Source organism: Diabrotica undecimpunctata, chromosome 6, assembly GCF_040954645.1.
Source record: "Diabrotica undecimpunctata isolate CICGRU chromosome 6, icDiaUnde3, whole genome shotgun sequence".
Taxonomy (NCBI): domain Eukaryota; kingdom Metazoa; phylum Arthropoda; class Insecta; order Coleoptera; family Chrysomelidae; genus Diabrotica; species Diabrotica undecimpunctata.
Genome location: NC_092808.1, coordinates 57,174,945 through 57,192,593, shown reverse-complemented (window position 1 = coordinate 57,192,593; position 17,649 = coordinate 57,174,945). Strand labels below are relative to the sequence as shown.

General features: G+C 33.7%; 1 protein-coding gene across 1 annotated transcript in view; it reads right to left on the bottom strand.

Annotated features, from left to right (window-relative positions):
• The window catches only part of LOC140443458 (uncharacterized), a 223,669-nt gene that overhangs the window by 93,469 nt on the left and 112,551 nt on the right, over positions 1–17,649 (bottom strand). Inside the window, exon 4 of the mRNA XM_072534732.1 lies at positions 6,418–6,587. Within this exon, the coding sequence (XP_072390833.1) occupies positions 6,418–6,587 (170 nt within the window). The remainder of the gene's footprint in view (positions 1–6,417; positions 6,588–17,649) is intronic.

Sequence of the window (17,649 nt, the reverse complement as noted above, 5' to 3'; positions counted from 1 at the left end):
CTTCTTCGTCCAAAGCCAGGTCGTCTGGTTAGCAAACTCGTCTTCCGAAAGCGTTGAAGCACTTGTTGAACCGTAAAAAGGCTTACGCCAACAGTTCTTGCGACTTGCCGTTGAGTGTGACCGCCTTCCACAAACGCAACAATGCGTGCGGTTTCAACAACAGTCAAGCCATTTTTGGCAAAAAATAAACAATAATAAATACTAATAAAGGCACTAATAAACACTAATGGCGGCAATAATAAACGTTTGTTTGTTGCGTTTCAACAGAATGTCGAAGCACAAATGAGACATTTAAAACAAGCGACAGTTACAGGTACCGTTCATTTTGGGAAGTGTACAGTTTTCCGCGCAATCGGCATTATTGGAATTCTTTGTTACAAAGGAAACCGCTAAGATGACAACAATTCTCAGAAACATGCATTAGTTTGTATTTGTGTTTATTTGTATTATTATTTACAATAAAGCTCGTTAGAAATGAAATAACGGCGATTTTCAAGGTGACCCGGATTTTATGATCGCGAGTGTATGTTCTCTTTTAACTTCAGCAAAACTAGGAACCATAAACTGTAATGAGTAATCAGATATTCTACCATATAAATTATGGTAGAATCGTAAACAATAAATAAACTATATTTTAACACCATCAGCATTTTAAAAGGTTGTATGTACATATTTTATTTAGGTATCAAGTACCAAAATAACATTTTTCAAACTAATACGAATTATAAATTACGCCATCTACAATAACCGCTTAAAATATTAGCGTCAATAAACGTGTTTTTGACATTAACAAATTTTTCACAAGTTAACGTTTAATGTATTTTTTGATCTAGTTCAGATAGAGATACAGTTTTTTGACACTAAAAGAAGTCGAAAACGGTTAATTCGATTATAGTAATATCTCAATTTCACAAAAAATGTAGATAACGTTGTTTGACGCTAAACCCTCGGGATAACAGATAGCGAAGTGTAGTGCCACCATTAAAAATAATTTTAATAGATACTGTGAAGGCAGTATAGACGTTTCCTTTCAGCGAAGTAAAAGATTTCAATGAAACAATGACAATATGGTGAAACATTGATTTATGCTCTTTCACTTATCCCTATAGATGTTTTTAATACTTTTATAGGTTTTAGTTTTTTAGTAAACAGCATTAGTGTACTCAATCGATACGATTAAAAAAGATTGTGAGGAAAAAATATTTGTGAATGAATCGTTTACATTTATTTTTAAATAATTTATTGTAATATTGATTTTGATATTGTCGATTTGTTTGTAAATTTCGCAGAATAATACAATACCATTTTTAAGGTTTTGATTTGTATTTATTGTAAGTAAATGAGAAGGAAAAAATAGACTAAATATAAGAAACATAAAGAAATAAAGGGAAAGCTATTAAAGAATTAAAGTCGATTTCCAAAAATAGAAATTCATGAAGGAAATGGGTATGAAGTATGAGATTTGTATTTATCATTTAAATACTAAGTTTCACGCTTTATATAAAATAGAAGCTTGTGGTTATTGCACTATTAATATTGTTCTGAAGCTATTTTCTTGTGGCATTTTAAAGTAATTACTATTTAATAGGGAATAAGCCACAATTAAAGCTTAAAATACGTTTATTGACGTTTCAATTTCCACTTCGGAAATCGTTCTCAAAATACAAACATTAGTAAATTAAACAAATTTTTGTTTTTTTGTCACTTAGTTAAAAATTCTTCTAATAATTTAATTTTATCTGACTTATTTATATTGACAATTCAGACATGCATTATACATTTTAAATTGCCAATATTGTTGAGTTGCGCTCCTGGGACGACTTTACTTATAAGATAGTTCATTCGATTACATGAAATCAACTTTAACTTGAGAATATCCATCAAAAAAGATCATAGCATGTAATTCGTCTTTAAAAAGACAAATACATGCCATGATGACAGTAAAATTCTCCTGTTAGTGATTCCATAGTAAATTATGAGGGAAAACCAGATAAAAAACCGCATAATACTATCCCGACATGGTAAGTATTTGGTCGTGCATTTAGTTTACCTTACATAAACAACAAACTCTGATTTTATATGTTTGTTATTTAAAAAACATAAATGATGTATGCTCTATATGTTACTGACTTACTAATAACGGTAGTAGGTAAGGAGTAGATAAGGATATTAACAGGGGATTAGGATGCATTCGACAATATGGGGAAGAAACATGAAATAGAAATGGAATTAAAATGCTGGAAGTCTGCCAAACCAATTACCTGATAATAGGAAACACATTCAGGGAACAAACCATTAACGACAAATATACATTTGTGGCTGAAGAGAGAAATGCGAAAAGCTTAATCGACTATAGTCTATACGAGAAACCTAGAACAAAATATAAAAAGCATCTTAACGGAAAAGGAACCCGAACTGTCTACACAACACAGGATGGTCACTGCAAAACTGGAGGATGAAAAAATGGAGGAAGTGGAAAGAAAAGAGTACAAGAAAGTAAATGTAAACAAACTAAAGATAAAAAGTGTGCGAGAATTTTACACGGAGGAAACTAACAAAAGACTGAGACAAATAGAGTGCCAAAAAGAAACATGGGCAATGGAAGAAAGATGGAATACATACAGTGAAGTATTTAAGACAACAGCAACTGAAGTGTGTGGAATCAAAAAATATAATAAACAGTTGAAAAGGACAAGATGGTGAAATAAAGAAGTGAAGACAGAAATAAAAAAGAAGAAAATAGCATGGAAAAAATACATCGAAACGGGATTAGAAGAAGATAAAGAAAAATACTATAGGCAGAGACGATTGGCAAAAAAGACAGTCACACAAGCAAAAGCAAAAACATGGAAAGAATTTGGAGAAGAACTTTAGGAAGAATATATAACAAATAATAGAAACTTTTGGACGACAATACGACACATAAGGCAGAGAAAACGAAAGGAAATAAACGTAGTAAGAGATACTTCAAACCAAATACAAATAAGCCCAGAACAAATAGCTAGGGTATGGAAAGAATATTATGAGAAAAAATTTGATACCGAAGTGATAAAGGAAGACAATATAATCAATGAAGGCGAAGAAAACACAGCCAGAGCAAATAAGTAGAGAAGAAGTAATAGAAGGATTATCAAATATAAAAATAGGCAAGGCAGGTGGAGATGATAAAATTGAACCGGAAATGGTAAAATACATGGGAGAAGAAGGAATAAACTGGCTATGGAAAATATATAAAGAGGCGAGGAAAAAACAAACAATCCCTAAAAACTGGCAGAACAATATCATCGTGCCAATATACAAAAGGAGAACATGTAAACTGCGACAACTATAGAGCAATATGTCTGTCATCGGTATGCTTTAAAATATATACGAAAATAATAGAGAAGACAGACAAATAACAACATATATATCATTAGAAACCTAATAGAAAGAAGCATAGATACGGGGGAAAAACTAGTATTAGCATTCATAGACCTAAGAGCAGCATTTGACGTGATAGAAAGACATATTATAGGGAAATGCTTGAGGAAAATAAACGTACCTAATGCATTGATAAAAATTATAGAAATTACTTATAAAGAGGTAAAGGGAAGGGTACAAATAACAGGGGAAAGATCGGAAGCATTTAATTGGAAGAGAGGTATTAAACAAGGAGATAGTCTCAGCCCTTTGCTATTCATAATAGTAATAAACTAATTGATAATAAACACTAGAGTCAGAAGTAATCAACTACAGACAATAATAGGTTACCGCATATTACAACCGGTAACAATAGAGTCCTTAATGTATGCAGACGACATAGTACTAATAGCAGATTCCGAGAATAAAATGCAGAAACTAATGGATATATGGGTAGAACAAATAAAAGAACTTAAAATGGAGATAAACGAGGAAAAAAGTAAGATAATGATAATCAGCGGCAAAAGAGATAAGGAAGATAGTCAAATAAAAATAAAATGTAAAAACTCAGAATTGGAAATATTAACAACTTACGAATACCTGGGAAGTATAATAACTAATGACGGAAAAATAGACTGGGAAATAACAAATAGAGCAAAGAAATCAAACAAGTTATATTATGCGTTAGCCCCAATAATGAGAAAAAGAAAACTTGCACGAGAAACAGGAATAAAAATATATAACACAATAGTGATACCGACTGTGCTCTATGCAAGTGAAAACTGGACAATTCTGGAAAAACATAAGAGCAGGTTAAACGCAATGGAGATGAGACATCTAAGAAGGATAGTTGGAAAGACAAAATGGGATAGATTAAGCAACGAGACTATTAGGAGAATGGCCAACCAGGAACCGATAATGAACAAAATAGCAAAGAGACAAATGAACTGGTATGGACATCTGATGAGAATGCAATCCAATAGAATAACAAGAAAAATTTATGAAGCAAAAAACATCGGAAAAAGAAAAAGAGGCAGACCAAGAAAAAAATGGATACAGCAAGTAGTACAGGCGGGAAAACTTAAACAAAAATCACTCGAGGAATTGAAAATAATGGCAGGAAACAGAAAAGAATGGAAGAGGTGGGTTAATGGAAATTAAAATAGCTAGCCCAAATCCGACACCCTGATAGGGTAAAAGGAAGGGGAAAAAGAAAGAAAGAAAGAAAGTTATTTAAAAAACAAAAATGATGTATGCTCTATATGTTACTGACTTACTAATAATGGTATTTTCCTTTTAATAACTTCCTCTTTCAATATGTGTAACCAGATCCTACTACATTCTGCCGAGGAATTTGCGACACAATTGATCTCATTTAGCATAATTAGAGCTGCTTCTTTGATTTTTCTCTTTTTACCATCCGTTTCTTTTAGGGCTATATTTGAATCATTCCATTGAATTTTATGTTCATTATCTTATGCGTGTTTACATATTTAAGATCTATCAAATTAAAATTTTTAATATAAGAATAAATAAATACAGAATTAATCTTATATTTAAAATAGAAAATTTGATAGATCTAAAATATGTAGTAAACACGCATGGGATAATAAACATAGAATTCAATGGAATGATTCAAACATAGTAGTAAAAGAAACGGATGGTATAAAGAGAAAAATCAAAGAAGCGGCTCTAATCATGCTGAATGAAACCAATTGTGTCGCAAATTCCTCGGCAGAACGTAGTGGGATCTGGTTACCCATATTGAAAGAGGAAGTTATTAAAAGGAAAATACCATTATTAGTAAATCAGTAAAATATAGAGCATACATCATTTATGTTTTTTAAATAACAAACATATAAAAAATCAGAGTTTTTTGTTTATTTAAGGTAAACTAAATGCACGACCAAATACTTACCATGTTGGGATAGTATTATGAGGTTTTTTTCCTGGTTTTTCCCTCATAATTTACTATGGAATCACTAACAGGAGAATTTTACTGTCAGCGTGGCATGTATTTGTCTTTTTAAAGACGAATTACATGCTATGATCTTTCCTTATATATATTAAGTTAAGGTTGATTTCATGTAATCGAATGAACTATCATATAAGTAAAGTCGTCCCAGGAGCGCAACTCAACAATGTTTGTCTGAATTGTTAATATAAATGGGTCAGATAAAATTAAATTATTAAAAGAATTTTTGACTAAGTAACAAAAAAACAAAACTTTGTTTAATTTACTAATGTTTGTATTTTGAGAACGATTTCCGAAGTGGAAATTAAGACGTCAATAAACGTACTTTAAGCTTTAATTGTGGCTTATTCCCATTTAAATAGTAATTATTGCACTATTAATATTCCAGACTTAAGCCATATGGCTCTTAGTTCTACTAAGAGAAAAATTCACTCATGCTAGATACCTACAGTATCAAATGGATTGAGCTTCTTCCATGTTATCGAGTCGTAAATAACCTGATACGCAAAAGTATCTTTCAAAAATGTTCTTATGCATTTAAATGTTGAGAGCAGCACTGCTTTTTGTATGATTTTTAGAAATGTGTACTAAGACCTGGTTGTTTTATGTTTTCTATGATGTTTTTCCGAATAACTTTAGTAGTAGAAAGGATAAAATAGCTATCGTTTGGTTACTTTTTATTCTCTCTCTCTCTCTCTCTCTCTCTCTCTCTCTCTCTCTCTCTTTCTCCCAGAAACTGTAGCCTGCTACACTTATGAAGTCATTTACTTAATGACAATATTCATGCTACAGACTTATTAGACATATTCATGATACTGTTGCGATGTTTTTTTTAGTTTTATTTTTCAAATTATAATTAATAGAGTTACCAAAAAGATTTAAGCAAAAACTAGCTACTGAAAGCTACTAGCTAATAAAACATCTAAAGTAATTACATATTCTAAAAGTTCACTCAACACTTTCTTAAAATAAAATGCAAATTAATCATATGCAAATAAGCTACATGGTCTATTTTTAACTAAAACTATTTCTCTATATAATACCTGTTGGAAGTTTGATTGTCGGAAACCTCATTCATTATTCCATAAGTATCGCTTGGCCTTTGTAAAAGATTTCTATTAAAAGATTCATTATATTCTGATTTCCGTTCCACTGCTCCAGCTAAATTTAACAAAACTTCTTGTTTAGTCGGTTCGACATCCAAAAGGTCTTTCTGAAAACAATTAAGTTTAATTGATTTTATATTAAATTGACATTTAATTTGAGAGATACAAAAAAAAACTTTCATTAATTTACTTTGACCTTGCTAGTATTTTTCTTTTAGAGGACACTAGTACAATTTGTAGCAAATAATTGAAAAGAGTGATTTACAGTGCAAACAACTACACCTCTTTTTATGTTAACTGCTTCTGCGCTAGGAGTTGGTCCTTCTTGGACAGAAATAAATTTGGCGATTTCTTTTGTCTGTGTTTTACACTTACGTGTGAGATTATTATAACTTAAATCTAATTTTGCCCAATGGAAACGAACATAAATGTACGCTTATTTTCTTCTTCTTTTTCTTTCACATAAAAAATGTGACTTCTTCATTGGGGGTTGTTGGCTCTCGTGAAGATTGTGGCTCCATCTCTTCCGTGATCAGCCGATAGTTCTTCTACAAGTTGGTGATTTGTCCCTTGATATTTTATTGGCTTCTGTGTCTGCCATTCTACTAATGTGATTGTTCCATTCTTTTTTCTGTTGAATATCCACACGTTTATATTATGTACATTACATTTTGTTTTGATCCCGTCACTTCTTATTCGGTCACAGCGTGTTTCCTGTAATTTTTCTGAGTATTCTTATTTCTACTACTTCCAGCATCATCTGTCTTTTAACTATGTAGAGTCTTGTTTCTGATACGTACGTCATTATTGGTCTTATATTGACCTTATAGATTATTTATTTCATCATTTCATAAATGCTTATACAAAATGTTTTTCTCTTAAATCCGTCTGTTATACACTGATAGTACTGCGCTAATTTACTTGTTACATATCTTTTATTAACTATTATACAAGTCATCGGGAGATTGTCAGATCTGCTATAAATAAGCTTTCCGAGAACACCAGATATACTTTCTATTAGCTATTTTATCAAAACTTTGAAACTAATAATAACGGTAAGTTCTGACGAAACTACCTTACTGTGCTGACTGTTCGCCCATATGATCCTAATTGGAATCATTAAGACCTATTTGGACAGAGACCGAGTCCGAGATAGATTGTGAAGTGCAGTAATAGCAGCGCAATTCTTACTATAATAATGAGTCATTTGTAGTGCGACTATCTGGTAATTTACCGATTGGGCATAATTAAGGTATGCATATGTGTATGAGTACTTGAACGTGTATGTAAGCGTGTGTGTACGTATCATGTTCAAACAACAAATCTATAGTTAATGACACAACTATATTATGTTATTCTATACCTATGTTGTGTTCCCAATTAAGTCGCAGGTGTTGAGTTGGTTTAAAAAAAACTATTTTCCCATCGCCCGCCTCCCCAGATGGTGAATAGGAGAATATCTTCCAGGTATACCGATGGTGAATTAAGAAATATTAAGGTATACCACAGAAATTAAGGCGAGAATAGAACGAGCTAGAGCAGCATTTAACAATATGAAAAAGCTCCTCATAAGCAAGGGTTTGTCTCTTCCCCTAAAACTACGTCTAGTTAAATGCTACATTTTTCCGATCTTACTATATGGTATGGAAGCCTGGACGCTGACAGAGACGCTCACGAGAAAACTAGAAGCATTCGAAATGTGGGTGTACCGACGCATTCTTCGTATATCCTGGACCGAACATGTCAACAACATAGAGGTACTCCAAAGAATCGGAAAGGAGAAAGAAATCGTGAGCACAATCAAACAAAGAAAGCTTGAATATCTAGGCCACATATTGAGACACGATAAGTACTGTCTACTGCAATTGATTGCCCAGGGGAAAGTAGACAGTAAGCGAGGGCCAGGCAGGAGAAGACACTCGTGGCTCCAAAATCTGCGGAAGTGGTTCGGGCTCACATCGGTCGAACTATTCAGAAGCGCCGCAAACAAGATCAGAATTGCCATGTTGATAGCCAACGTTCGCAACGGACAGGGCACTTGACGAAGATGGTGAATACCGGGAAAATAAAATACCGGGGGTGGATTAAAAACCCATGCAGCGACTTGGACACCTCTACAATGGACCGTTGCAAACAGTGTCTGAAGGAGAATAGCAAACGAGATGTTTTAACTGTCAAAAAGCCCTTAATAGTGAATTTTAAAATATATTGATGTATATCCAAGGTGGGTAGATTAATATTTGACAAATCCCACACCTCGAAAGAGGTCAACCTCACCTATCTCTTTGGAAGTAGCAGCATATAAAGTCAGAAGCCTCTTATCAGAAGAAAGATATACAGAAATAGAAACTGGAACATTAACTGTCACATAATAGGAGTAAGTGGAGTGAGAAGAAAAGGAGAAAGTTTGCGAAGAAATATAAAAAATATAAAAGAGAATATAAACAGAAATAAAGACGAAACTATAAAGATTAATCAAAAACGATGCACAGCAATCACAGAAGATTTGTGAAAATATAATAACGAAAAAATTAAACAAGCGATGCAGGCAAATAAAAGCTTAAAGATACTTCAAAGAAAATTAAAAACTAGAAAAAGTCAAATAATCAAATTAAAACACAAACAGGATAAAATAATAACCAACAGTTCTTAGTTATTAAAAACTGTGGAAGATTTATTTCAAGAATTTTACAGTAGTAGACGGGACATCGAAATACAAATAAAAAAGGCAACTAAAAAACGATATTAAATCAAAGTTCTGAATTAATCCCAGAGAGAATGCTTAGTGAAATCAGACAAGCAATGGAAAAAATGAAAGGAAATAAATAACCAGAAGATGATGGACCACTAGGGCGGTACGATAAGTACTTAGCCTGCAAAAGAAAAACAAAAATTTTGGAAAAGTGGCGATTTATTTCTCAACTTAGTCTACATTTAGATTGATAGACTTAACCCAGAAATGCTCTAATTTCTTTAACCCGTCTGAAAAATAAGTTTTCTCGAGGTCTGCAAAGTAAGCTTCCGTGGCGGCGATAATTTCCTCCCTCGACTTAAATTTCTGTCCGACAAGTGCATTTTTCAAGTTTGAAAACAAAAAGAAGTCACACGGGACCAAATATAGAGAATATGGTGGATGGGATAACAGTTCGTTGCCTAATTTGACCAATTTCGTCATGGCCACGATGGAGGTATGAGCCGGTCCTTTTTCTTTGCTAAATGGTGTCGTTTTTTCTACAATTCAACGTTGAATAGGTGCAATAATTCGGTGTAGTAGAGCCCTGTGACCATTTTACTATTCTTCAGGTAGTCGAGGTAGATCACTCCTTGTGAATACCAGAAAATTGTTGTTATCACTTTTCCGCCGATAGGACAGTCTTCGGTCTTTGCCTACTTCGGAACACGTTTCCCGAATACCGCCACTATTTAGAATGCTTCGTGGTCCCTGGTGTATACCAGTGGATTCATGTTTTTTCAATGGTTACAAAACGACGTACAAACTCCTTTGGATTACGTTTAAATAGTGTCAAACACTGCTCTGAAGTGGTCTCATGGTTACGCTTGTTGTCCGAAGTGAGTAAATGCGGCAATTATCGCGCCGACAGCTTTTTCATGCCCAAAATTTTACGCAGGATATGTCATACTCGATCTTTTGAGATGCCTACTGTCTCAACTATCTCGCGTACCTTCAGTCGGCGGTCTGACAATATGAGATCGTTAATTTTTATCACGTTTTTCTCCATAGTAGCTGATTTCGGGGCGTCTGGGCGTAGCTGATCAAAAACCGACAAGAGACCACGTTGAAACTCGTTAAACTAATTTTTGATGGTTCTCGTCAAAGGAGAAGAGTCGTACAGCACAGTACACAGCATCCAAGCGCTCTTTGATTTTGCTGGGCAATTTCCCTTTCAAAAATAAGAATCGGATCACCGACCAATATCGCTTTTTTTCCATTTTTCTAAAATACGCAGACACGCCCGCTTTTATACGCGATCGAAACAAAACCATGAGTCCGATTCCGCTAGAATTTTGTAATTAGCCGTCTACGGGGATATATTACACGATAATAAATATCTCTTGAGATAGTGACGCCATCGGGTGGTCTGATCCTCGAAATACAAGAACTTTTTAAGTTATACTCACGAGGAAAATCGATACCGTGTGAGCGAAATTAGACTGTAACTATTATGCTACCTATACCAGAGAGCAAGCGGGATTTCGAACAAAGTTTGGTACCGACAACTACCTGCAATCGATAAAACAACTTATTGAAAAATCTATAGAATACAACAGAACTCTGGTATTAGTTTTTATAGATTTCCACAAAGCGTTTGACTTGATAACACCAGATAGTGTAATTGAAGCGTTAAATGAAAGTCGCATCGATAGCGGTTATTCCAGATTAGTATATGTATATTTTTTATAGAAATGCGACAAGCGTAATAAGGTTACACGAAAGCAGTAACAAAATATAAAATTTAAAGAGGTGACAGACAGGGTGACACACTATCACCAAAGCTTTTTATAACTGCCTTAGAAGGTGCTTGTGAGGAGACGACGAAAGACTGCACCATATGAGTTATGCTGATGACATAGTTGTTATAAGAGGTGACCTAAGCAAAATCGACTCCATGTTAGAAGAACTGGAAAGAGCCTGCAGAGAAATCGATTGAAAAATAAATATTCCTAAAACAAAATACATGACGAACCTCGTGCCCAGTATTAATTTAAAAATTTAGAAAGACGAAGCAGAACTTGTTGATAAGTACATATACCTGGGACAAAAAATTGTAATATGCCAGAAAAACCAAACACGTGAGGTATCAAGAAGAATAGCGCATTAATGGGCAGCATATGGAGCTTTTAAAACGTATTTAAAGACGACAACATACCGATAAACCTGAAGCGGAATATCTTCGATCAGGGTGTTCTACCAATAATGACCTACGGTGCGGAAACACTATTCCTAACAAAAAAAAAATGCTTTAAAACTAAAAATAGGACAAACAAGGATGAAGTGTTCAATGATAGGAGTAAGAATAAAAGACATGGTCACAAACGATGACCTACGAAACCGAACCAGAGATGTTGTGGGGAGAGCTTGCAGATTGGAATGGAGATGGGCTGGCCACGTGGCAAGGATAAAGGGTGGACGCTGATCACGCAAATTAACCGAATAGAGACCGAAAACATATAAACGAAACAGAGGAAGATCACCTACACGATGGCAAGATGATCTGTTAAATATGACGAAAAATTGAATACATATTGAACAATACCGTGCATTCTGAATACAAAAAATGGACGCCTATGTCCTTAAGTGGACTTAAAACAGGCTAATGATTATAATAATGATTATGATGATTTGGTTATACATTTGGCTAAAAGCCCATTCGGAGGTGAGAACTTCCCTGTCCAGTTTGTCCTGCTTGGGGTTCACAGCACATATCTTAATGGTACGCCATTACTTTATGTATTAATAATGGGTATAAAATTTAATTGTTTTGGATCTATTTTATGTAAATCATTCAGAACGTATAAAATTTTAGATTTTTCTACACATTAGTACTTAAATCTGATTTATGCATGACAACGTGCTACATTTACGGTTTTTCTTTGTTCCAAAGTTAAAAATGAATATTAATTGTAAGGCTTTGATTTATAATAAAGTACGGTCTTTGTTACTTGAAAATATCAAAGTGTTAATTTATTATAAATTGTGAGTTTAATTATAGTGTTTTTGTTTGCAAGTCCAATAAAACATTGTCGTGTAGCTGCAGTTGAATTATATTTACATCGCATTGTGTGTTTCTGAGATTTTATTTTCTGGAGTTTTTTACGTAAGGTCGGAAAAATTATAATAAAGAAATGTTTACGATATCTGTCCCTGATGTCTAACCCTGTCCCATGTTAAGTAAACACCTATACATTAAAGAAAATTATGTTTACGATGACCTTCCATTAGCGTTTAAATGTATAAAAATAACAGAAATTATAGTAAAAAATTTTGAATCTGTTCCAGTTAAATTTAATACGGGAGTGTATTCTCTAAGAAAAAACTATTGTTCTGAATATTAATTACATATGATACACACAACCAAACTTACATGAAATCACCATTTATTTCAAAACTATATTTATTTCTTTTGAAAAAAACTTGATATTTTTGCGAAGAATAAAGGTTTTTATTGAAAATAAACAAACTGATAAAACAATCAGATTACACAGTTCATACGTTATAGATTATTTACTTAAATTTTAAATTTAACGAAAATAAATAAACTAAAAAACGAAAATATGGTTTATGTGTGGTTGACAGACGTGCAAAAGGAAAGAATATTAGTATTGTGGAGCAAGGAATGCCTCAGAGGAACACAACTCCAGTGGTAGGTGTAACACAGGAGGTTGTGTCAGAAACCTATGCTAGGTATTAGGAACGCTTAAGAATGGACAAAGACAAAATCGCCAAAAAGTAACAAAAGGCCCGTTATGATCGTTTCATTGTTTAAATCTCTAGAAGAGACCCAAAAAATTCTCACCCGCAGCGCCAATGGCAGCTTTTTGAAGGTAGAGGTGTAATAAACCAGTCTATCTGGGAAAAAATTGATTTCCGTAAAAATCTTATAAAGATATTTAAAGGTTCTAAAAGGTATATGAGGGGTAGCCGATGAAAAAATCGTGAAGATTTAGAGCTAAATTTTGCTTTGTTTTTGTTTCAAATAATCTTAAAAAGTGGAAAAGTTACTTTCTTGTCTATAAAACGTTTCTTGTGAAGTTTAAAGAAAAATATTTTAATTAAAAAGTATAGATCTTAAAATGTTCTTTAATCTGCGAGTTTTTAAATTAAAATAACTAAAGAATTCACCAAGATAGATATAACTACTTAAAATTGGGGCAGTTAATGAGTTATTAAAGTGTGTTAAATTTCAAATAGATGGACCAAATAGTTTATAAATCCATTCTATAAGGGTACACTTTTAAAGTTTATTGAATAAAACGTTTTATTAAAGTTGTTATTATAAACAGTAAAAAAGGGCTAACTTTTTAGCTTATAAACAAAATCTTCTATGACCAATAAGAAACAAGATAGCATTTTTTTTCTAAAAATCATATTTCTGTTGAGATGAGTATGATATGTATGAGAACAGATTATAAATGAAGACCCAAATTTTATTATCCATTTTATAGATGATATTTGTCGAGAAGAAATATAAAGTTATAACTGGTTAACATGATGGTACTCGTAAAATACGGCCACGTAAAAGTGAAGGGGTGAACTACAAAAATATTATTTATACTTATTAGCTACTTATCTTTATTTAATGCAATTATAATAAAACAAATTATTTTGTCGAAAGAAAAAACTATAAAATTAAATAAAAGAAATAAATGTATTTTAATAATTTATAATTATTTTTATATGTTTATATAAATAATATACACTTATAATAAAATTAAAATATGTCTTACGAAATAATAGTAAAATAAATTTTTTTACTTTAAAAAAACTTTTTCATGAAAAAAATTTAATTATTTATTTTCCGGGATTTTCCAAAAAGTGCAAATAGCACAATTCTTATTATTTTGTTAAACTATCCCAGTTTAAAAACAATGAAAGTTCTACTTACGATAGAAACCAATATATTGCAAGTAATTTTGCCAACGTACTTTAATTTGAAGCTCCAATTTAAAAAAAAAAACGAAGCTCGACAGTTCTCCACTCCACTTTTTCGTTACGGTAGGCTCTTAATGTTAATAAAAATTTAAAGTACGATTTTAAGAATAAATTGCTATTTCGGTCCTTGTTTGTTTTGTTCTTTTTCTTAGATATGATCTGATGATTTATCTATTCGTAATGTGAAAAATTCTTATGATAAAATTATACAAAATGAATTTCAAGGTCTGACTTTTTTATTCTCCCTTGACACACACAGAGATGATACAGATTAATTATTAGTTGCTATTGGCAACCTTGACATTTCCCCTTTTTAATAATTATGCAGCCACTATCTTGAACATGCCCGCCACCTTGAAAGGATCGCTTTCAATTTAACAGGTAAGCAAGTAAATGAGGAAATGCATTACATGCAATAAAAAATAAACAAATACATCTTCAATAATTATTATAAACTTTTAAGTTTAAAAATCAAACAAATGTTCTTTAACTAAGACGCATTAACAGTTCTAGAACTGAAGACGTGATTGCACCTTCACTTTGATCACTAGGAACCGGAAGTGGACAAATGTTTGTAACAGCTCGCTTTATAAGTCCTTTTGAAGTTCTTATGGTAACCACTCGTGTAACTCCATCAGCGCCGGGATGCAAAACTTCTACGCGCCCAAGACACCAGTTTAAAGGAGGTAAATTTCTTTCTTTGATGAGGACGAGTGTGCCAGTCTGAATTTTAGATTGGTTGACTTTCCATTTTTTCCGTTCTTGCAATTCGGAGATGTATTCCAGAGACCAACGTTTCCAAAAATGATGGCGAAGTTGCTGCAACTGCTGGAATCTAGACAAACTGGTAATGGATGAGTTTGATAGATTTATTTCTGGAACGGAATCCATGGGTCTTCCAATGAGGAAGTGAGCTGGTGTCAAAGGCAAAAGATCAGAAGAGTTAGAAGACAAGGCACTCAAAGGACGAGAATTTAATACTCCTTCAATCTGAGTTAGTAATGTAACAAATCTTTCATAATCTAATTTCGTATCTGTCATAACTCGTTTGAGGTTAGCCTTCACCGATTTGACTCCAGCCTCCCAGAGACCGCCAAAATGAGGAGAATGAGCCGGTATGAACTTCCAATTTATATCAGATTTAGCACACATATCAGGGAATTTATTACCATTGGTTTTCAAAAATTTACCCAATTCCAACAAAGAATTGTTGGCACCCACAAATGTGGTTCCGTTATCACTCATCATCTGACATGGTTTGCCCCTTCTAGCTATAAATCGTTTTATTGCCGCCATAAAGGCTTCGGTGGAAAGATCCGTTACCACCTCTAAATGAATGGCCTTTGTCGATAGGCAAACAAATAAACTAATATAACCTTTATATGAAGAAGCACCCCTATGACGACTAGTTCTGAGGGCAAATGGACCAGCATAATCAACTCCTGTAACAGCAAATGGAAATGAGGGGGTGACTCTTGATTGGGGAAGATCTCCCATGATGGGATTAACTTGATCGGGATTGAAGCGAAAGCAACGCAAGCATTCGCGAACCGTTCTCCTAGCCAATGATTTTCCATGTAAAGGCCAATATTTCTCACGCACGTGAGCTAGGAGATGTTGAGGTCCTGCATGGCACAGCTTGAAATGCTCTTGACGGAAAAATAGAATAGTAAACTTATGATTAGATTGAATTAGAATAGGATGTTTCTTTTGATAAGAAAAGTTTGAATTACTTAATCTACCACCGACCCTGAGTAATCCTTCTGGATCTAAAAAGGGATTAAGTGATAAGATTCTGCTTTTAGAAGAAACTGCATTACCTCTTCTTAAGCACTGAATCTCAGATGGGAAACCTTCAGCTTGTACCAACTTAACTAGAGTAAGGGTAGAATTGTTAATCTCCTGTGTGGTTAAATGCCCCAAAACACGAGTGGCCTTGTTCTTTCGTTGAGAATTGTAGTAGAAACGCAAAGAGTAAGCCACTGACCTTACCAAGGTTGAAAAACTCGAATATTTTTCAAAATCAAATAATGGAGTAGACGAAACTATCATAAATTGGTTGCTAATAGTTTTAAACTCTGGAAGTTTTTCTTTATCAAAAGATACTTGAACTGGCCAAGTTTCAGGAGAATCTAGCAAGAATGACGGGCCGTGCCACCAAAATGAACAAGAGCTTAGAACCTGAGGTTCAATTCCTCGAGAGAGTAAATCAGCAGGGTTACAATCCGTAGGTACATGTCTCCAATTTTCGGGATCTGTGTTGGACTGAATTTCTGAAACACGATTACCAACGAAAGTTTTTAGTACATGTGACGAAGTTTTTATCCAGCCCAAGGTAATGGTTGAGTCAGACCACAGAAAAATCTTATTGAACTGAATATTCAAAGAAGTAATAACCATTTTAGAAAGACGTGATAAGATCAAAGCTCCGCTAAGTTCCAGGCGAGGTACGCTCAGCTTCTTTACAGGTGCTACTTTGCTTTTAGCACAAAGTAAATTTATAAGAATGTTACCCTTTTTATCAACACTGCGAATATATATGGCTGCGCCATAAGCAACTTCGCTTGCGTCACAGAATCCGTGCATTTCAATAAGAACAGAATTAGGGAGAACTACATTTCTTTGAATTTGCAATTTATTCAACTCATGCAACTGATCTCTGAAAGATAACCACTCAGACTGAATATGCAATGGCACTCCTTCATCCCAGTCTAACTTCTCTAACCAAAGGAGTTGCATAAGGATTTTGACTTTAATGATTGATGGACTTAAGAGACCTAAAGGGTCAAATATTTGAGCAATACCAGAAAGTATTGATCTTTTAGTGATAATTTTGGGAGTAACATTTGAATCAATAGAATAGGACAATGAATCTAAACTAGGGCACCATTGTAACCCAAGTGTCTTTGTGTTTTCATTGGCACCAAAAAGGAAGGGAGTGTCTAATGAAATAGATTCCTGGATGGACTTAAGAAATGAAGAATTGTTTGACGTCCACTTTCTAAGTGGGAAGCAACCTTTTGAAAGAATTTCAGAGACTTGTTTACAATTAAGGATTAAGTCCTCTAACGAATCAGAACCAGTTAACAAGTCGTCAACATAGAAGTCTTCAGCTATGATTTTAGAAGCTTGAGGGAATGTATCAGAATGCTCTAATGATAGCTGATAGAGACATCTAGTGGCTAGATAACTACTTGACGTAGAGCCATAAGTAACTGTATTTAATTCATATGAATGAAGAGGATCTTTCGGATGATTTCTCCATAAGATTCTTTGGAGACACCGTTGAGTATCATCAATAAGAATTTGGCGGTACATTTTGGCAATGTCCGCAGATGCAACAAATGGATACCTTCTAAATCTCAACAGGATAGATATCAAATCATTCTGCATGACGGGACCTACCATCTGAAGATCGTTGAGCGAATGACCAGATGATGACGGACAGGAACCATCGAACACTACTCTGAGTTTTGTAGTGAGACTGTCCTGCTTCA